The sequence below is a fragment of the Chionomys nivalis genome, chromosome 5 (genome assembly GCF_950005125.1).
Source record: "Chionomys nivalis chromosome 5, mChiNiv1.1, whole genome shotgun sequence".
NCBI classification, from domain to species: Eukaryota; Metazoa; Chordata; class Mammalia; order Rodentia; family Cricetidae; genus Chionomys; species Chionomys nivalis.
This window is the reverse complement of record NC_080090.1, coordinates 84293751-84315350: the sequence shown is the minus strand read 5'-3', so window position 1 is coordinate 84315350 and position 21600 is coordinate 84293751. Positions and strand designations below refer to the sequence as shown.

The following is a 21600-nucleotide window of genomic DNA, read 5'->3' as shown; positions in this document are numbered from 1 at the left end:
AATACTGATGCCCTGGTCTCAATCCAAATAACAGAGCGTTTGGAATGGGCCCAGACATGGTGTATACTCATGGCTCCCAGTTGGATCTAACACGCAGTCTCCAGGCCCTAACTGGTACAGATACATTTGGGTTACTGCTAGCCGAGAAAGCTCTCTCTCTCAGTTTGACCAAGACCCCATCAATGAAATAAAAATGTATGCATGCATGCACACAGGTAAATATACACAGTCGTGTATCTATGTGCAGCTGAGTAAGGAAATCTATGTCCAGTCTCTAAGGGAAGAATGGTGATGTAGTGACTTGAACATGACACTCTGCTTGCCCAAACGGTCTCCCCACTGCTATCCTTGGATGGGTTTCTTATGTCCCTTATGTGGTCTGAGTCCTGCTCCAGATACCTGGACATGGAGGCTCTGATGGAAGGGATGGGTATTGGGCTTCTGGGACCAACAAGAAGAGTAAACCTGCCTGGAGTAGTAGAGGAGGGAGTGAGGTGGAGAGGAAGGGCAATAGCTAGAGCTCCTGGGTGTCCGAGGACTCGATGGACTTCGAGAGTCTGGCCACCACTCGGGTCAAGGCCCTGTTCTCAGCCTGCAGTTGTTCGTTCATCTGCTTCAAAGTTTGAATCTGTTTTAGCTGGTGAAGGTTCTGCAGAGAGTGAGACATGAAGGAGACAGACAAGACAGACAAGACAGAGCAGAGGAGAAAAAAGTAGGACAAAGAAACTACGTGACTTTTTGTTTTTGTTTTTAGTTTGCATGCAAGAAAGGAGATGGGAAAGGCAGTAGTGATGAGAGCAGGGCTATCCAGGGAGGTGGAGGAGCAATGCGGCGGAGGGAGAGCTGTGTCTGTGGTTCCTGGATGAGCCCTTAGCATGCTGCTATTGGCTATACAAGCATAAAAACCACACGGGGACCACTTGAGAATGAGAAGCCAACATATGGCTTGGGGCCTTCTGACAAATTCATACGCAGAGCCTCAGCCTTGGGGACTCTCACTGAAACTGGGGCTGGGGCTGAGGATCTGTGTGTGTGTGTTCCTAAATCCAAACATCACCCTTTTCTCTCTCCCTTTATCTTGTCCTCACACTTGTCCCATCCCTATTTGTTTTCTTCCTGTTCTTCTCTTAATTTATTACTTAATTAAAAAAATACAACAAGAGGGGCATTTTCTTTATGCACTTTCTGCATATAGCATGTATTATTTAGAAGGCGATGTGACATCTGCCAGCTCTCTGGGTGGACCTGTAACATGTTTTACAGGAAGCTTAATTAACCTTCCCAGTTCTCAATAGCACGCAGAGCTTGTCCAGGTCCTGCAACTGCCAATTGGCTTCTACCTGCTATAGATGATTATATGTATCACTGGGTTCACAGCCAACTATGTGCTCTCTGCCCTAGGTCATGTCAAGGGTAGGAGCTGCTTAAATGTTTTCAAACAGACATACACACTGAAAATTATAAATACACAAAAGCAGAGAAATCATAAATGCCAGTGATGATGGCACTGGCTGGATCACTGTGGTAGTCTGGCCCCACCCGTGCATCAGTGTCGCAGATGGACAGGATAATGGGCACTGGACACTCTCTCCAATACTGATGTTTCACAAGTGCCTTGAAGATCTCGATAAAGTGATTACAGCACAGGCCTGCCAACTCTGCCACATGCCCTCCTAAGGCCCCCTCTGCACTGACCTTGAAACAGACTATCCGCTCTTTTCGGAAATGATCTTGTTATTCAAATAGGGGTTGGGTTATAGTGATGACAAAAAGAAAGGTTCCGGGTATCAGGGAGGTCTCTCATACTACACAGCGAGAAAGGACAGAAATGGGAGATTAGTGGGGCAATGGTTTGGGAGTGAACCAGCGAGAAAATGAGAGTAGCATGAGAGAAACCAGTGAAACCGAGAAACAAGCAGAGACAAACCGCTGAACAGGTCTTTGTCAGGAGAGGAAGGATGACTCCCCCAAAGGGTAGGGCTGGCAAGCAGTTCCACACTAGGTCATCGTCTACTGACTGTAAGCATCTTGGCCATGGAGGGGACAGGTGAGAGAGATCATAACAGCACATGGAGGAGCTGAAGAACCACAGAAACCCCTGGCTTATGTCCTTCATTGGTGTTGACATCTGTTCCAAGCTTTCAATACACTCACTGTCATCACAGGAAGTGGTTTTTGCCTCCCAGGGAGATTACAGCAGTGAACGAGGAACGGGATTTAGTCTGCCATTTGAACACAGGCAGCTCTAGGTGGAAGAGTCTGGAAGCTACCAGTATGATGGAGAAGAGTAGGGAGCAACCTGCTGGGATGCTCTGTAGGACGCAGTCACGGAAACAAGCATGACAAGGAGATGAAAAGGGTGTGAGAAGGCAGAGCTCAGGGGAAGTTGGCTGCTTCAGAGTAAACAAAGTAGACACCCAGAAGTCATTACAGGGAAATGGTCGTTGGGCCCTTCTCATGCAAGGGCCTGGGAAAGGATAGGGTTAGGTCTAGCAAGGAAGCGGAAGCAGGAAGTAGTCAGATTGGGTATGGACATCCCAAGACAAATGCAGAGCCAGCTCAGTTCACACTGACATGCACCTGCCAGATCTGTCATTTAAGTGGAGTGGAGTTTCTCCTGAGGAGAAGCCGTACTTACCTTTCCAGGCAGAGTCCACAGCCCATCTCCCAACCACAGAGCACTACACTTGGGAGAGCCCACCTCGTGGCTCCCATTTCACTTGACTTTTGTGTTTTGTTGGTGCCAGGAAACCAGGCAGTGATGTCACTTTCTGACTTGAGTAACCTGCCAAGCCTTCAAGCATTAGCGGGAAGTCACCCTACAAACAGCACCCCACTGATGGCTGTAGGAAGGACTGAACAGTCTGTATGTGCACACATAGAGCAGCTGGTCCCAACGCCTAAGGTTTCGCAGACCTGACTACTTACTATCTTATATACAAATATTTTAGTCACTAGTTCTTAGAAAAGTTGGTCAGCATAAATGACAGCCTAAATGAAGACCATGAGAGCTAAACAACCATTTCTTTCCAACTCTTTTAGAGCAGACACAGCAATTTCCTAATATATTTGTGAGTTTGAAGAAGGTACAGACAGAAACCTAACACTGGTATGACTGGAAGGTTCTGATGCTCTTCCCCCTTAGTCCTGTAGAGGGAGCTAGACAGTTTGCAGTATGGGATATTGTGCCAGGACTGAGCAAATGAAGTTTGGGGCAGCACAGTCTGCAGGTGTTTCTTAATTAGGCTTTGTAAGTAGCAGTGGAGAATAATGTGGACCGAGCGATAAGGTGAATTTTTAACAAAATCTCAAAACAGCTTACTTACTGGTTTGAGGACCAGTTATGATCTGGTTCCACTTGCTAATTAAATGTTTCCCCTTTATGTGTATGGATGATTTTGCCTGCATGTATGTCTTTGCATCACATGTGTGTAGTACCAGAAGTGGCCAGAAGAGGACACTAGAACCTCTGGGATTAGAGTTACAGATGGCTGTGAGCCACCAGGTGGGCGCTGGGAATTGAACACAGGTCTTCTGGAAGAGTAGTCAATGCTCTTAACCTCTGAGCCATCTCTCCAGCCTCTTGAACAGTATATCTTTAAATTTGTTGGCAAGTGACCTTCATGTGTTGTTATCTCTATTGAAATACCGAGGAAAGGAATTTATAGCCTAGTTTTGAAAACCACAGCTTGGTAGGATAAAAACGTAGAAAGAAAATGCAAACCTGTGTCACTCCAAGGATTCAGAACAACTACGAACACAGAAGAACTTCTGTACTTGCCAGTTTAGAATGGGAATAGAAAAAAAGTGCCCAACGTTCCCCCTTTGAGTCTTTGTCTGGGGCTTATGTGAACGGCACAAGGGGTACACAGTCTGTCTGTGGGCTTCTGGGTGCTCGAGGGAGGTGTGAGCTCTAGCCTGATTTATATGCTCCAGATATGGTCCTTCTTCCCATTCCCAGCATCTCTCTTTCCCCTCCCTTTTTTGAGACAGCATCTCATGAATCCTATCCTGGCTAGAATTACTATGTAGCCAGAGATGACTGTAAACTCCTATCCTCTCGCTTCTATCTCCTGAATCCTGGGGTGACAGGATATACCACCATGCCTGGTTTATGGGGTCTTGAGGATCAAATCCAGGGCTAACTGCATGCTAAGTAAGTGCTTTATCTATAAGCTACATTCTTAGTCCCTTTCTTTTTGTCTTATTTTTGTGGTTTCTTTTTTTTTCTTCTTTTTTTCTTTTCTTGAGACAGGGTCTTTATATAGATCAAGCTGGTCTTGAACTCACAGAGACTTGCCTCTGCTTCCCAGGTTCTGGGATTATAGGTATATGCCACTATACCCAGACATAGGCTTTACATTTTTTTTAGTATATATTTTAAAAATATTTGCTTAAGGTTTAATTTATGTGTATGGGTATTCTGCCTGTATGTATGTACGTATGTATGTATGAGCACAATGCATATGTCTGGTGCCACAGAGGTCGGAAGAGGGCATCAGATCCCCTGGAACTGGAATTGCAGATGATTGTAAAACACCACGTGGGAACCAAACCCAGGTCTTTCGCAAGAGCAACAAGTGCTCTTATCCACTAAGTTATCTCTCTAGCCACCCTTGCCCATGCCATTTCTTCCCAAGCATTTACCTAGAGGTGCCTAACAGCAGAGCGGATGGTACAGCTAAGGGTTTCAGATGGGAAGCCCTCATGAATATAGAGCTGTATGTGTTCATTCATGAAGAACAATGTTAGCATACAATGCTAAGAGGAAGAAAATACTTCTGTGAGTGAGGTGGGTTTGAAAAATCTGGAAGATGGAAACATTCAGTGCTGTCTGTATGGGTAGTGGTCTGTCTCCTCGAGAGAACTGAACTCTATTTCTACTTCCTGCTACTTTTGAGTTGACCTGGGAAATGAAAAGTGTTTCAGGGATAAGTAGTTATTGCTTCAAATCCTACGTGATTACTACCAGTCACAGTCATGGGTTGGTGACTAGGAAATGAGGGGCAGGGCTTGGCATTTCCCCTCCATTTGTACAACTATAAGGGGTAACTGGATTGTGAATATAGGATCTGGTAAAACCATGACCTTTAACTGATTAGGCACTGACAACTTTTATGAGTGTGGTGGTGGTGTATACATAAATAACATCTTTTAGGCCATTAAAACAACAATTGTCTCTTAAAAAGTAACCCAATTGCACATCAGAGGTGCTTACAGAGGCCATTTGGGGATTTGTCTGATGCTGTCCAGGGTTTCTGCTTCCTAGCTATAGAAATTTACATCTGACTTGGCATTACATATCCACTAAAATAAGATCCTTAATGAAAGGAAAAGAGTCGAGCAAGTACTGAGGGACTATGGCCATGCAGCACAGTGTACTGCACGGATGAGCTGCTCCACCAGCTTACATAGGGTTATCTTCCAGCTCCCTATCTTCCCTCCTATAGCAATGGACCGGCACTTAAAATTGGCAACAGTCCATTCAAGCAGCTAACAGAGGTTATGGTCACTATTGGTCATCCCTCAAGAAGAGGAAGGCAATGAATCCTCAAAGTAGAGGTCATGTAGAGGCATGAGTTTGCACTAGTGGATGAAGGCCAAGAACTCTGGAATACTGCAGAGGAAATGGCCTACAACAGGAAATCAATATGCAAATAAATTTTCGTCTTGCTGTGGAATGACTCAGCTTGTGTTCCTCCTGCAAGAGCTGCACATGGGGAGAAAGGGCTGTGGCCATGCCTGGGCTCCATGGAGCTCGCCTAGTGAGGAATATGTAGAGTGTGGAGAATTTGTCCTAGACCTTTTGCCAAGCCTCCCAAGGGAAGCCGCTGCTTTGAAAATCTTAGAATTGAAACATGGTCTCCCCATAAACCAACCCGTTGCTCCTAGAAAGCCTCTGAGGTGGCCATAGTAAATGCAGCATGAGCTGAGAGAACCTAAGAGATGGCTGAGAAGAGGCGCTCATTTCCTCTAACACATCATCTGAGGGGGCTGTGTTGGCACTGACAGAGCGGGCAAGCCTGCTCAAGCATCTAGCTTAGGCATACATACAGAGAAAAGACACACATCAAGACAAAGATAATCTCTTCATACCTTCATCTCTTCTTCCATTTCTGACATTTTCCGTTCCAATGCCCGCCTCTCCTGTTTAGAAACAAAGAACTTGTTGAAGCGATAACAGGCCAGGAAGCAAACATAAAGCTACCTCCCACATGTTGCGCCATCAGCAGCTTCATGGTCTCAGGGTCCATCTAGCCTAGGGCAAACCTTTCTCCACATGTGCACTTTCTGCCCTACTGCCATAGGATGGAGCTACTTCACTGATGAGAGTCTCATCACCTAAGTTTTCTATCAGAAAACTGGAAGATACAGGGGCAGCAGCCTGTTAGCAGACAAGCAGACCAAGATCCACTGTCTTTAGTAATACTACACCCATGTTCCCAGGGAACTGCTTCTTTTATGATGGAGAACACATGGTCAGTGGAAGTAGACATGGGTGTCTGCCAGCTTCTCCCCTCCTCCTCCATTTCTCATCCAGCTAGTAACTCTTAATTTAGCTTGAACTCAATGAGGAGTCTTTAATCATAGGAGATACAGGCCAAGGTAATGAAATATAAAACTTAGCTTTTCCCAAACTAAACAGACAAGAAAGATGGTAACATACTATATCCTTATAGTCAAATTGGAATTAGAGTTCATCACTAAATCTAAACTGAGTTTTCCCAATCCAAGAACATCAAGTCCCAGATAAGCATCTGAGTACAGCTGGGACCAGGGCAGGAATCTGACCAGAGGACTGATGAAGGCTGATTCTTAGGTCTTAAATCACAACACCTAAATCAATGGCAAGAGGTCTTCATGAAAAACCTCCTTTTAAAATGTGCATGTGAGCATGCACACATGTATACCACAGTATGTGTATGGAGGTCAGAGATCAACTCATAGAAACCAGTTCTCTCCTTCCACCGTGTGTTCTGCTGACTGAAGCCAGACTGGCAGGCTTGTATGTATAAGCACTTTTACTGTTGGGCCACCTAACTGGCTATCTTTTTTCTTTTGAGATTAGGTTCTGTTATGTAGCTGTGGATGGCCGGAAACTCACTATGTAGTGCAGACTGGCCTTGAATCTGACCATCCTGCTTCTGTCTCTCCAATGTGGAGATCACAGATTCATGTCACCAACCCCCAGCTCAAAGTGTTCTTTCTGTCTAAGGTCATAGAAGGGGCAGAAATCTTCAGACCTGTGTATACGTGTAAATAACCAAGTATCTTATAGCTCTGTGTGTGTGTGCAATTCTGAAGAACGCATGAGATGATGTCCCAAGACTCCTTCCCACCCTAAAACTGGCATGTTCAAAGTAAGCAACTATATGAGAAGGCCAAAAGAACTAGCCATCAATTACTGTCCAGAGTCAGACCAAAAAAAAATGTATTAAGCTGGAATGGAATGTGGCAGAGCTCCCGTCTTCTTAAGATGAACTTTTTCCATTGGCACCAACAACAAAGTTAGAGAAGGTCAAGAGAAGACGTGCAGCAGGCGGCCAAGGAGGCATGCATACCCGTTTCTCCATCTCCAGCACCGATGACCGGTCAGAGGACTTCTCTTGCTTCTGCTGTGTGAACAGAAGGGAAACACTTGTTATTTGGGTTCTTTCACATGTCACCCCCAGGCATCCAGAAAGAGAGCAGGGCTCTGGGCTTTTCCTTTAGCAAAGAGACTGTGAAAGATTGCTAAGTCCAGCACTTTACTTGAACAAGAACGTAGGATGGCCACTGGGCAGTGGAAGGAATAGTCCCTGAAGCCCAACACATGAGTACAGATGTTACTCATTACACACATACCTGGCCTTGCCTTCCCTCTCCCTTTACACACTCCAACACTAACTACCTTCTTCCCGAATCCCCCCACCCTGCCTTTTTTAAAGGCTGGGATCCCCTGTTCTTCAGTGCCTGTGCCCCGTGGCACTCTTGTCCACAAGCTCTTTCCCTGTCGCTTCTGTTCTGAGCACCGAGGCCATTTTCTTTCTAGGGTGGTGGTGGTCTGCAGACAAGGCAGTCTTCTCAGTCAGTTTATTGTGTCTGAACAGAGCGGTTCCACTTTTATCTGTTTGGTTTCCTTCTTACTCTGTTAACAAGATTTTATCTGAATAAAGGCTTTACAATATATATTTAGATTATCATTGAAATTTTCAATTTCAGTCTTTCAGAAGAGTGAAAAGATTTGGTCACGAAACCTAAAAAGAGTAATTTCAGGTATAGTCCCACCTTAGAAGGAAGAATGGAGGAACCTGTAAGTCTTCTCTGGTCTCAGCATTATAGGACTGGGTGAAATTTTGTAGATTCAATGGACATTTAATGAATAAAGAATGATGATTTTATCTTGTCTAGTACAATGCCCAGACATTTGCAATAAATGGGGACATTAGGCTGGTTCTGCAGAAGGTTCCCTCCCCTTCCCTCCTTTTTTTTTTTCTTTCTCAATTACTGAATAGCTAAAACTGACAATAAAACTTGGAATTCTGGCTCTCATCCTAGATTTTTCTCTTCTGCTCTGAAGATCATGGCTGTCTGCCTCTCTACTGCATTTTGCTAGGGCAGAAAGGACGGGGAAAATGCATTAGTAGATCTTGGAGTTTCTATCTTCCTTCATCTTTTCCCTAAGCTTGACAAGGAGATTTGCAAAGTTCAGAATACAAAGAACTAGCTTTTTGTTTGCTTATTTAGTTTTAAATTATAACTTCCTTGATTTTGAGTCGATCTTTTATGTAAAATGCTGCAAGTGTCCATGTGGGAACTGTCTCCAAACAAACGCATGAGGCCGACAGTCCCCCCGCCCCAATCCTACCAAACATCTCCATTTTTGGTAAATAGAGACTTGATTGTAGCACCATCATTGCTTTCTGAGCTTCAAATAGCTTGCGTTTGGTAAAATTAAGTATATCCCGGCATACGTAGCAATGCAGCTGGTGGTAGAAAATGCTGCCCAGTGGCCGGGAAAGGCTGATTCTATTCTGATGCTCTGTGTGGGTCACTTTGCGCAGCTTGTTGTGCTGCTGTGGACACCTCACAGGCTCTGGCTGAGGAGTGGCCACATTGCTTTCCCTGTATGTTCTATGATGGGTGCAGCTTCTGGGGACAGCTTAAAGGCTGCACTGAGTTCTAACTGCTGCCCATCTGGAAGCTCTTTAAAACCAAGACATTTTGCCCAATTTAGTAATGCAGAGGGGCAAGTGACCAAGCTTACTTATGTGGTGATATTTTGTTTGTGATCTAACAAATAAAGCTTGCTTGAAGACCAGAGTGCAGAGCTAAGCCACTAGTTAGCCACAGAGACCAGGTGGTGGAGGCACACATCTTTAATCCCAACACTCGGGAGGCAGAGGCAGACAGATCTCTGTGAGTTTTAGGCCACCCTGCGCTACACAAAATTGATCCAGTCTGAAAGAGAAACAGAGCCAGGAGGTGATGGCTCACACCTTTAATCCAGGATTTGGGAGTCACATGCCTTTAATCCCAGTACTAGGAAGGTGGAGACAGGAAGGGATATGGCTGGGCAGAGAGAGGAATACAACACAGGAGGAGATGGGAGCTCACAGCATTCAGTCTGAGGATTCCAAGAGACAGGATCATCCATTTGGTCTGAGAATCCGGTAGAGGTAAGAACTAGTGGTTGGCTGCTTTGCTTCTCTGATCTTTCAGCATTAACCCCGATATCTGACTCAGGATTTTCTTTTTATTGTTAAAACCAATTAGAATTCATGCTACATCACCCCCCACCTATGATAGGGTTCTAATTGTGTTGTCGATTTTAATTTTTGTTTTATAAAATGGCTTAACACCTAGTATGTGTTAGCTGTAGGTCTCAGAAAGTCTGGTAAGAGCCATATTTAGTTCCTGTCACTCTCTTTGCTCCCTGTATATCCCATGTCAGAGAGGCTACAATAAGATGCTAAGATGGTACTCAACCCCTCCCCCACTACATACCCCTCCCCCACTGCAACACCATGAACCTATAATTTCATTTTTGCTTTTAGATTATATCATATTCCTAGATTAAATAGCCACCTCTGGTTTTCATATCCTTATAAAGAGCCACTTTTACTTCAGTTCTGCTTTTGAAATTCTTAGTTCCCAGGCATACTGTGATAGGCTTCCCTTTAACTCTGCAATAACCCAAGATAGGCTGCTGTAGCTTTCAGCTGCAGGGCAATGAGATCACTACCCCAGCAGCCTCCCAAGCTTTGTGTAATTAAATCAGGCCTGGCAGTAAGAGGGAGTGGCTAATGGCAGATGCAAGGGGGACACTTTCGGTCCAGGGCGGAGTCCTCCTGAACCTAATCTGGAACTACTTCACCCCCTGATGTAACACAGCACTCAGTGATTTGGGGTTGTCTGTGGCTCTCTGTACTTGGGTATAGTGTTCTGCTTATTTCTCTCCATGAGGCGAAGGGCAGAGGAAGTGAACTGAAGCATGAGCAGGACAGGATGCACTATCTAGCACTGACCCAGTACTGGCCTGACTTACTGTGTAGTGAGAAGTTATGTTAATATTCATTATTAGCATTCATAACATCAGGAAGTTGTTCAGGAATCTTAACTATCAGTTTTCAGTTAACTTAAACAATCACTGACCCCTAAAACCTCAAAATTAGACTCCACAAAAGTTTCATCTGATCAGCTCTGAGGAAGTGCTACTTTGAGTCTATACCCCAACCAGATCCCAGGATATCTAGTGTCTCCTTATGAATGTCCCTGCTGTCCTTGCTCTGCTCTCCCTCCCCTTACCTGGGCCATCTTCTCGAGCTTGGATTTTACGTCGGCTAGCTCTAGCTGGGCCTCCTGAAGTTTTGTTTTCAGTTTTTGGTTTTCGGTCAGGGCACTCTCGTAGAGCTGTGGAGGGACAGAACCAAGTCACTGAGTGGGCTCCCAGCAGGAGAACTCCACTTTCTGCTCCAAGCCACACGGTGAACTGAGTGAAGGGGAAGGGGTTTATGGAGAGTCGCTCCCTGTTCTCTGGCTTCCCAGACAGCACAATCTGGATGGCAAGGAGAAAGCGACACTCCATGGAGAAAGGCTACGCTCTGGGAGAGAACCAGTCACCCATTCCTCCCACACGGTCTCTGCATGGCCTAAATGTGGCTTCTAGACAGAACAGAGTTATTGTTTCTGGAACCACTGTGTGGATTTTTGTCAAATTCTGCTTAACAAAAACATCAACAAAGAAAAATTTCCTTAATTAAATGTTATCTCAAACACCTGAGAGGGATTGTTTTCAAAGTCCAAAGAGCAAGAACCAAGAGAAATGGGATCTAAATGACTTAACTCCTTTCCAGGACCAGAGACATGGATGAAAATGAATTTCCAAAAACTCACACCAAAAAGTATTTGGTTGATATTCAAAACACCTTATTAAAAGCACATGTTTCTTAAAAATAAGCCTAACCAAATAGTTCTCACAGGCTCAGATATATAGCATTACACTTTTTACTCTTCTTCAAAAAATTCTTACTTTCCCCTATACTTCTAAATATTTGATTCTAGGCATACACTTACTGCAATAAAAATAATATGCAACTAGCCCTTAGTGGGTAGAAAGGTGAAGCAAAGAATTAATTACCTTTTGTATTCCTTATTTAGAATTTTGGTCACTTTTTTCTGTATTGGGGGAAAGGTTAAGAGGTTTATACATCATAAACCCAAAACAGGAAACCTGGAAAGGGATCCTACTTTTTTATAATCCCTGTTGGTGTCCTCTTCTACCCGGCTGGTCAGGCTGGCTAGGCGGGCCTCCCGGGCCTCCCGACGGGCTCTTGCTGAGGCACGGTCACTGTAAGAATCACTGCTGGTTGGATTACTGCCTCCTGACTCCAACCTATAAGATAAATGTTGAAGATAAAAGTTGGTCTTGAGAATAAAGTGTGTGTGTTTGTTTATAAAGCCTAAGGCTAGTCTGTGCCTTTTCTGGGAGGTGTTTGAGAGCTCTGGCCAGAAACTTGCCTTCCTTAAATCTCTTAGCCAGAGGGCCAGGTCTCATGGCCACACACTGCACTGTGAGTGTGCACAGGAACAAGCAGGCAGCTTGGGAAGCGAGGCCATCATTTGCCAAGAGTGGCGCTCACTTGAAAAATTGGTGGCTTGGACCCATGTGCTGTTTTAAATCTTAGAGCTTTCAAATTAATTTGGAATTGAATAGATTCCCTAAAGAGTGTGCCTTTAAAAGTCAAAGTTTCTTGGGTCTGAAGGGCTCTCGGAAAATGATTCTAATGAACTGTCAGTGAATTAGAAACACATGGGCTCGGAGAGTGAGCCGGCGGGTAGAGAGGAGGAATGGCAACCGCGGCACAACAGGTACGCCGGAGTCAAACAGCCTCAAGCAGCCCATTTCCCCTCTATTCCATGTCAAGACTGGTCCCTGTAGCTAAGTTTTCTACATCTTCTGGCAAGTGAGCTTCTAAAGCTGCTGGAGGTTTTGTTTCCAGCACTGTGCAGGTGTCTCCTGCTAATCACCAGTTTGGTGTCCTAGTGTCCTTCTAACCCTCCACCCCAGCTTCTCTTCCTGAGCTTTGCTCTTTGCTCACTAAGTGTCTGTGTACAAACCAGCCTCCCAGAGCCCAGAGCCCTGAGCCCTGAGCCCTGAGCCCTGGACTGCTTGGGTTTGCACCATCATAGCTGTGAGACCTGTCTGGTTGCTGCAGAAGCTGCGGGCAAAGCTGGAGGAGCTGAAGTGAGGCAGAACGGCAGAGGGGTGGCTGCAAAGGAAGCTGGGCCACTCTAGGGCCACTCTTAGAGATGCTAGGGCTTGTCTTGTTCTTACCCTCCCACTCGCTGTTCATGGAAATCTTGGTATTAATAATTTTTCTGACTACAAAAGCAATACATTAAGAAATCTCAAAGTATCTACCCCATAATCTTGCCCAAGAAATAACTGCGATTAACAGCAAATTTCATATGCTTCTGGAATGTCAAATGTTTAAAAAAAAACTATATTCCCATAAAGCTAGCTAAGATCTACACATACATTGTCTAACTCCTACTACCTATATCTATGATTCTCTGGGAATCTTAACATGCAAGTAAAAATACTTCTTCCTTTAAAAAATGACTATATTTTCTTCATTTCATGGTTATCTGGTAATTTAACCAAATTTTAGTGATAGACACATTGCTTCAAGATTTTTAGCTACTAATATATTAACAATGCTAAAATGTGGAGTCTTCTAAGTCTTGGTACAGTTGGCTAATTACCTTCTTTGGTGGTGGTTGTTTTCTGTTTGAGACAGGGCCTCATACAGCACTGAATGACCTCAAACTTGCTATAGGAAAAATGGTATTCTTATGGTCCCATTTTAGTCTTTTAAATCATGAGGGAGGAGTGTGATTATTCAGTGCTTTTGTTTCTGGATGGCTAGTCATACTCTGTTTATTAAGATAAACAGCTTTCTCCTTTCTCTTGTCATGCCCTGAGATAATGCTCTTACACATTTGGGCTTTTTTTTTTTTTTTTTACAAATGTCTAATACATCTTACAATTTTTTCCTCTCTTTACAGTAACTTCTTTTTTTTTATTTTAAAAGCATCAATAGTCTCTTATTTTTATTTAGATTTTTTGAGACAGGGCCTCATATTGCCCAGGTTGGCCTAGAATTTCCTATGTACTCCAGGCTGGCCTTGAACTCCTAATCCCCCTGGCTTCAGCCTTCCAAGTGCTGGGATTAGAAGTGTGAGTCACTATGCCTATTTTTTAATAGCAATGATATAAAATTATATATAATGAAACTTGACACTTTATAATTTTGGGGGGTACTATTTGGGAAGGTGTTTCCTATATATAGATAATAAAACATTGTTTTGTACTACTTTTGTAGAAAAGGCTTTTCTTTTTAAAAATATAACTATATGAAATATATTTCTGTTGGTTTTTTAGTATGGATTGAAGGAAGGGTGTATTTTCTCAAAACAAATCAAAATAGTCCATTTTCTCAATCAATAAGTCTGTATCCACCCATGAGATGAAAATTCACATTATACACATGACTTTTGAAGATGTTATAAACCGTTCTGGCAATCTCTTTTCTTATTCTTTTTTACACATTTATACATTTACTTATTTATATGTACAATGTGTGTGTGAGTGTGGTGGTCAGAAGACAGCTATGAGGAGTTGGTCCTTTCCTTCTACCATGTGGGTCCCAGGATCCCAACCAGTTGTCAGGTGTGGTGGCAAACACCTCTACTAGCTGAGTTATCTCACCAGCCCCTTTGACTTTATTCTTGAACTAGTACTTCAGTATTTTAATCATGAAAGGCTTATGCTATATCCTGAAGTCTATAGAGAAAATGTCCTTCAATATATGTGGCCATTATAACATAACCGAGTTCTTTAAAGAGGAGCTATAGCAAAACCCTGCTCTTTGATTTAGCAAAGCTAAGCATTTTATGCTACTTTACAAGTAAATTATTTATTCTTGGTTGGTACTTGGTGAGGGGGCAGATGGAGGAATAATACATATAAATCTTAGCATAAGTTAACAAGGTAGCGATAGCTCAATTACCAAACAGATTATAAGATCAATTTGCCCTGTGCCACCCCAGAACTACATCTGCTCTCTATCCCTCCTCCTAATTTCTCCATCACAGAAGTAGTGGAGAAGAGATTCAAACATAGTTCCAAAGTTGCTATTATTTTAATTTTCTTCTATAGGAGGATGAGTTTTATACCTTAGAGATTATGTGAAAAACTATGGAGGACCTTATTTATTTTAGTAATTGCAAAACAGGCTTTTGATTCATGTGATGAGCTTATGAGATATGCAGTTGGGTTCACTATAAAGTGAGAATATCATCTCAATTTCAACTCGGGGATCTACTTGGTAATAACTCTGTTTTCTGAATTATCAGATTGGGTTAACTGCCCCTTCCCTGCACCCACAATACCTACCTGCATGTCTAAAGGGCACTTTCTGTACTCCTCTGAATGGAGTTGTTGCTCCAATAGATTGTAAACTAACTACAGGTAAGGACAAGACCTGGGACTGATGCTTCAGGACAGTTCATCAGTTGGAAGTAAACAAGGTGAACTGGAAAGAAGAGAGGCTGGTGGCAGGAAGGTGAATTGAAAGCTGTTGAATAACACTGGGCAGGAGGTAAGTCTGAATTATTGTGGTGACTGAAGAAATGAAGAGGAAGGATATGAAGAACACTTCTAAACTATATGACACTAAATTTAACCAGACATGCATTCACTCACAAGAATTAAGCATGCATATAAAACAGAATTCTTACCTAGAAAGTCTTTCATGCTAGAGAAAGGAGACAAAAACAACAAAAAATAGCATTAGCAAGAGACTAATTTATATTTCCATTCATAAATGTACTGTTCAAACCAGATGTCTCAACTTCGCCATGGAAATAGGAGTTGCTAAATCAATGAAGGGAAGCAGCTGGACTGTCTGCACAAAGGCCACTCAGCGCTAACTCACACGTCTTTGTATGCTATGGCTCTCCAGATCCCAGGCTCTGGAGACAGCATCCTTTCAAACTGGCAGACCCCCAAACACAAAGTGATCAAATGCTCCCTTCTCCACCAACTAGACCGCCAAGCTTGTGCTGCAGGAGTGACTGTCATTGGCTTTCATGTGACACTGAGCCATGTGAGGTGTGATGATGATCCTATTAATTTCCTTCAGTTCCTAACCATCTAAGCCTTCCCCAAGCAAACACTGCAGTTTATAAACACAGAAACTCAGGCAGTTCTTGGCTTCCTCCCAGATCTACAGTAAAGGTGAAAGAATGAAGGAGCTGTGGGGAGGAGGCAAAGTCCCATCCTAGTCCCTAGATGCTGGTAAGAACTTAAAAAAAAAGTATTTTGAGATCTCAAAAGAAAAGAATTAATAGATGTAAACTATAAACTTAATCCTTGTTTTAAAAAAACAACAGTGACTATGTCTGTATCTTCCATTTTTAAAAAATTTATAAATGACCTTTGCCTTTCTATCCTTTCATAAAAAGAGAACTCAAGCAAACAAGCATTTACCTGATCTACTTCAGTTTATTTACTTCCTCTTTTGAGATGTTCAATCCTAAAGGTCAGGCAACAAAAGAATGAAGAGAAACAGTACACAATGCTCTACAATATGAAGAAGGAATCCTTAGCCTGGGAGCAACACTCCACTGCACTGCTTTGTTAAATCCCTGGAAGTCACTATCTGGTCAGCCCACCTTGTAGATCCCACCCTGACGCTGTCCTGGGAAGTGAGTGTCACAGCACCTCTCAAAGGGGGCTTTCTATGGAATTCCTCTTCAAGTCAAGAGTTGTGCTTGGAATAGTCAGGAGCACTTGTCAAAGGCACACATCCTAATTCCTGTGGGTTCTTTTTCGGGGGCTATGGAATAGAGATGTCTTCTGTGGATCTTTAACAAGTCCCCAAGCAATTCTATGGTGTAGCTCTAATTAAGTACTGTTAAATTATTTTATTTTTTATTTATTTGCTGTGTGTGCATGCAGGTGGGCATGTGTGCCACAGCACGGTGTGGAGATCAGAGGTGAACATTTAGGTGACAGAGTTTTCTCCTTCCATGTGGGTCCTGGGAACTGAATGCAGATCATCAGGCTTGATAACAAGTGTCTTTACCCAGGTAATACTCTTGTCCTAACAAACATTTCAGCATGGAGACAGGTCCCTTTTGAAGTTAGACAAAAGCATTTAGAAAAGTTTATGGTATATATGTCACCTTCTCATATACTTACAGTTTTTTTGAGAGTTCTAAAATTCAGAAATCTAGCCGGGCGATGGTGGCGCACGCCTTTAATCCCAGCACTTGGGAGGCAGAGGCAGGTGGATCTCTGTGAGTTCGAGACCAGCCTGGTCTACAGAGCTAGTTCCAGGACAGGCTCCAAAGCCACAGAGAAACCCTGTCTCGGAAAAAAAAAAAAAAAAATAAAATAAAATTCAGAAATCTAGAATTATGACAGTTTTCCCTTTCTTAAATTTGTATATTTTTGTTGTTGTTTTCTTTTTGGTAGGATATGGCCTCAAACTCAGAGATCCGCCTGCCTCTGTCTTCAGAGTGCTGGGATTAAAGGTGTGAGTGACAGCCAGCTATAATATATTTGCCACCAAGTGTGACTACCTGAGCTCAACTCCACAGTGTAGATGGTGAGAACCAACCTCCAGAAGTTGTCCTTTGTCTTCTACATGAATGTTGTGGCATGTGGACACACACATACACAATAAATATTTTTTTTAAAAAATGTTATCACCTTTCTACATAGCAGTGTGTTAAGAGCTGAGCTTATTACTCTCTATAACCGTGTCCTAAGAGCTGAGTACTAGGGGTTCTGTACTCACAGCCATTCAGGAGGTTGAGGCAGGAAGAGCACCTGACTAGAGAAGCTATGTGGGCTACAGAGTGGGCTCAAGGCCACCTTTGTGAAATCTTGTCTCAAAATAAAAAGTAAAAAGAAGTCAGGATGTACAGCTCAGTGGAGCACCTGCTTAACATGTTAGAGACCCTAGCTTCCCAGAACGGGTGGGGATGAGAGGAAAGAATTAAACTGGGAAGTTAGGGTGTGGGCTATGCCTATTCACTAGCTGTGCGGTAGGATTAGTCTTACAGCACATAGGTGAGTTCAACTCTATTGCCCAGGAAAATGCTAATTGTGACTTATCAAATACTTGTGAATAACTGAGACTGAACGTCATGCTGGCAAATGTGAAGAGACTATTTTGTACTTAGAGCCTATGGTATGCAGAGCCTTGTGGGAGAGGCCCAGAGGAAGAGGGATAACTGTTTGCATGACTGCGCGCATACTTCATGAGCGCATACTTCAAGAGGGAGACCATGTGAATGTGTGCTGCGCAGGCTCCAGTTAGGATGCTTGCAGAAAGCTGAGTTCTGAGAAGATGATGGTAGAGAACTACACACACACACACACACACACACACACACACACTGTTTCAACAATGGCAATGTATTACTATAGTGAGAGCTTTCAAGTCTTAGCTTAAAAGTCCTTACCTGAAATTCACCCACTAGCTTGTTCCCAGTTAACATCTAGTGCTGACAAGTTGAACATGGAAAGTAGTAACCAGAGCGGACTGAATTGTTGTTTCTAAGTGTAATATCCTTGGCTGGCTCTGAGTTCTAATTTCTACTTGTCTAGCGATGAAGCTTAGGCAAGTAAGCACCATCCATTGGTAAGAGCTACATGTGACAACTGGGAGGGAATAGAGTCCCTTTCCCATTTCTCTGTTTTTCTGTTACAGGACACTGTGTTCACACTGATGCTTGCTAGTGCAGTGAAGTTAACTTAGTGCCTCTGACCCAGGAAATTCAACTCACATCCTTCTGGGCAGAATCGCCTTTAGACAGAGTCTGGAGAGCAGAGCAGCCTTCTGCAGTCTCTCCAGAGACAGACCTACATTCTTGTTTAGATTTATAACTGAAGACTGGCTTTAGGCTTTATTCCCCCAAGACAGGATTTCTCTGTGTAGTCCTGGTTGTCCTGAAACTAGCTTTGTAGACCAGGCTGCTCTCGAACTTGAGATCCACATGCCTCTGCCTCCCAAGTGTTGGGTATGTGCCTCCACCTGGCAGCTTTGGCTTTCTTTTGCTTCATTCATTGGAATCTAAGCATTTCTAGAGTGTGCACAGACAGGTTTTGTTAACTTTCTGTTTAGCTGACTTCATTTTTCCTAAAATTTGGTCTCTCAATTGGAAATGTTCTTCCCCCAACCTCCATATCCTTCTTTGTAAATATTCTGCTATAGAATAAGGTTTAATGATATCTTCAGTCTAATTTCTGCTGTGTGAACTCTGGCACCCACCTCTACAAGACTAAAAAGTGTCTTGCCCCACTAAAAGAGGTAAATTAAAATTTTTACTATGTATCAATCTTGGCAATTACATATTATAAAACATGTTAATCATTCCCATTGATTTGCCCCTATGATAATGACATGTAATTAACCTTTTTTTCCATTTAGAATGTTTTAGAATCATAATAAAATATGCCCCATCACCACACCAAGTAAAGTTCGTACATAGTTATGTGACTACACAGTGTGGCTGTGTATACTATACAGTCTCCAGGAAGGATGCTGATGTAAAATACAAATATTTGAAGATGGAGAGATGACTCAATCCAGTGGTTAAGAGCACTGACTGCTCTTCTAGAGAACCCTGGCTCAATTTCCAGCAAAAACATGGCAGCTCACTACTGTCTATAACTCCAGTTCCAGGGGATGTGACACCCTCACACAGACATACATGCAGGCAAAACACCAATGCACATAAAAGTAAATAAATTATAAAATAATGTCTTTTTTTTTTTTGAAAAAAAGGAAAACCATATAGAATAGGTTAGCACTATCAAGAAATAGCCAGAGAAAGTCCACAGGATACCTGGATAGGAGCAGGCAGATTCCATGGGGGCTAATTTTCCCACGGATGGGAGAGCATGTGAGAAAGGTAATGCCAGTGGTGCCCCTTGTCTTCCTACAGAGGCTTCTGATAGACGACCATCTAAGAAGCTGATGAATGACACTCCTACTTGCCTGGAACACTACAAGCTAATAACAGGCATACTAAGATTCGGTTACCAGTTCCTTCCTGGTGACCTCTGACAGAATGCACAAGGAAAGAGTGATCTAACATACAAAGCAGTGATGGTTCACTTAGACCCCAGCAATATGGGAAGAGCATCTCTGAGTTAATCCTTGACTGTTCCTAGAACACCCCTTCTAGATGTTACCTGACTTGAGTGGTGTGGATTCTTGGGTTTCTGGTTGCTACACTTAAAGGCTAGTTCTAGCAATGCCCTGGAGTAGCCAACACAGCCAGTTATAGGAGGATATATAAATCTCCTAAGTCTCAAAAGTTGGTGAAACTTGGGTGCAGCAGAGGTAAAATAATTATCTCAATATAAACAGAGTTCTGAAGGAGATGGTTTTTTTGCTTGTTAAAGAAAAGCCTAAGCAGAGTATGCTTGTAAACTGCAAGGTAAGACCTGAAACACGCCAGGTCTAATGTTTACTGTCTAACTCCTGATAAAACAGCTAAGGTTTTTGAATAATGCTTCCTGATTTTCACTAATGAACACCTCTAGAAAACATTGGGTTGCTTTGCTTCTTGCTATCCTAGATAATTAGAGGGTTGATAAAAAGAAAAACATTGGTTAGACCCAGGGAGAAAAAGCTCTGGGTATCTTGGGAAAGGGATAGAGTGCTTGACTGATACAGGAGACAAAGTCAACTTTTCCTCTTCATCCTGTTGTCACTCAAACTAAGTGTATTTCAACTGTCAGGTTAACATGGCTTCTCGCTGTAGAAAGTTGCCTGCCAATCCTACAGGGAGACTACTGAGAGAATCTAGAGGTAAGCAAAGTGGGAGTGTGCCTAGATGGTCCAGGGGAACAATGAACAAGGAACTGTCATCAGAGAGGCAAGCATGGCACAGAAATGAACACCAAAAAGTCTCCCACAGAGGAGGGCAGAAAGGAAGAGAAGTTCTAGGACACAGAGTTTAGAGACCACAGCTGAATCTCTGATCCTCTGGAAACTAGGATTGAGGCTACCCACACTCTAAGAATGGCCTGAATCTCTTACTTCTATCCTCTGTATGGTCTTTCTTTTAAAAACAGAAGAGTTACATTTAGTATACTCTAGGGTCTAGATATCTCTGTGAGTTCGAGGCCAGCCTGGCCTACAAAGTGAGTTCCAGGTCAGTCAGGACTGTTATATGAGAGAAACCCTGTCTCAAAACAAAACAAAACAAAACAAAACAACATTACATATTTCAAGAAAGGCTGTGAATCTTCTACCCAGTTTTCATGTTAACACACAAATATATTATAGCGTATGTTTTATATCAAGAAGTCTTGGAAGGAATGTCTTTAAGTGTAAAGATCATTTTGCTCTACCTTTCACTCAAGACAAATAAATAGTGGTCATTGAGATGGGTCTCTGGTGTGTTTGAACTAGACAGAAATTGTTCAGTGAAGGGATTAGTTTTCACTGAAGAGGAGCAGAAGAGACTTAAAGCTTTGGGAAACTAATAAGAATCCAATGAGTTTGAACACCTTCATTAATGTAGCAGGACACAAGGTTAACTTGGAAAAAAAACAGTAGTCCTCCTTTACACAGATGATAAACAGGCTGAAAAGAAATCAGAGAAACATCACCCTTCACAACAGCCACAAATAACATAAACTATCTTGGGGTAACTCTGACCTAAAGCATGGAAGATGCATATGACAAGAACTTTAAAACTTTGAAGAAAGAAACTGAAGAAGACACCAGAAAATGGAAAGATTTCCCATGCTCTTAGGTAGGTAGAATTAACAGTAAAAATGGCAACCTTACCAAAAGCAATCTACTGATTCAGCTCAATGCCCATCAAAATCCTAATAAAATTCTTCACAGATCTCAAAAGAACAATACTCAACTTCATATGGAAAAACAAAAACCCAGGATAGCCTAAACAATCCTGTATAATAAAGGAACTTCTGGAGGCATCACAATCCCTGACTTCAAACTCTACTACAGAACTACAGTACTGAAAACAGCCTGGTAATGGCATAAGAACAGACAGGAGGAC

At 42.8% G+C, this 21600-nt stretch overlaps 1 protein-coding gene across 5 annotated transcripts in view; it reads right to left on the bottom strand.

Annotated features, from left to right (window-relative positions):
* Ppp1r12b (protein phosphatase 1 regulatory subunit 12B) overlaps positions 1–21600 on the bottom strand; it is a 209717-nt gene that overhangs the window by 11004 nt on the left and 177113 nt on the right. For 3 of the 5 annotated variants that reach the window (XM_057769525.1, XM_057769522.1, XM_057769524.1), the window contains 5 exons: positions 15286–15302; positions 11731–11875; positions 10789–10893; positions 7563–7616; positions 6097–6147 (listed from right to left, as the gene is read on the bottom strand). In XM_057769525.1, coding sequence (XP_057625508.1) covers positions 6097–6147; positions 7563–7616; positions 10789–10893; positions 11731–11875; positions 15286–15302 — 372 coding nt within the window. Of the gene's footprint in view, positions 1–469; positions 650–6096; positions 6148–7562; positions 7617–10788; positions 10894–11730; positions 11876–15285; positions 15303–21600 lie in introns of all 5 variants that reach the window. The other 2 variants (XM_057769521.1, XM_057769523.1) reach the window with 1 other exon arrangement.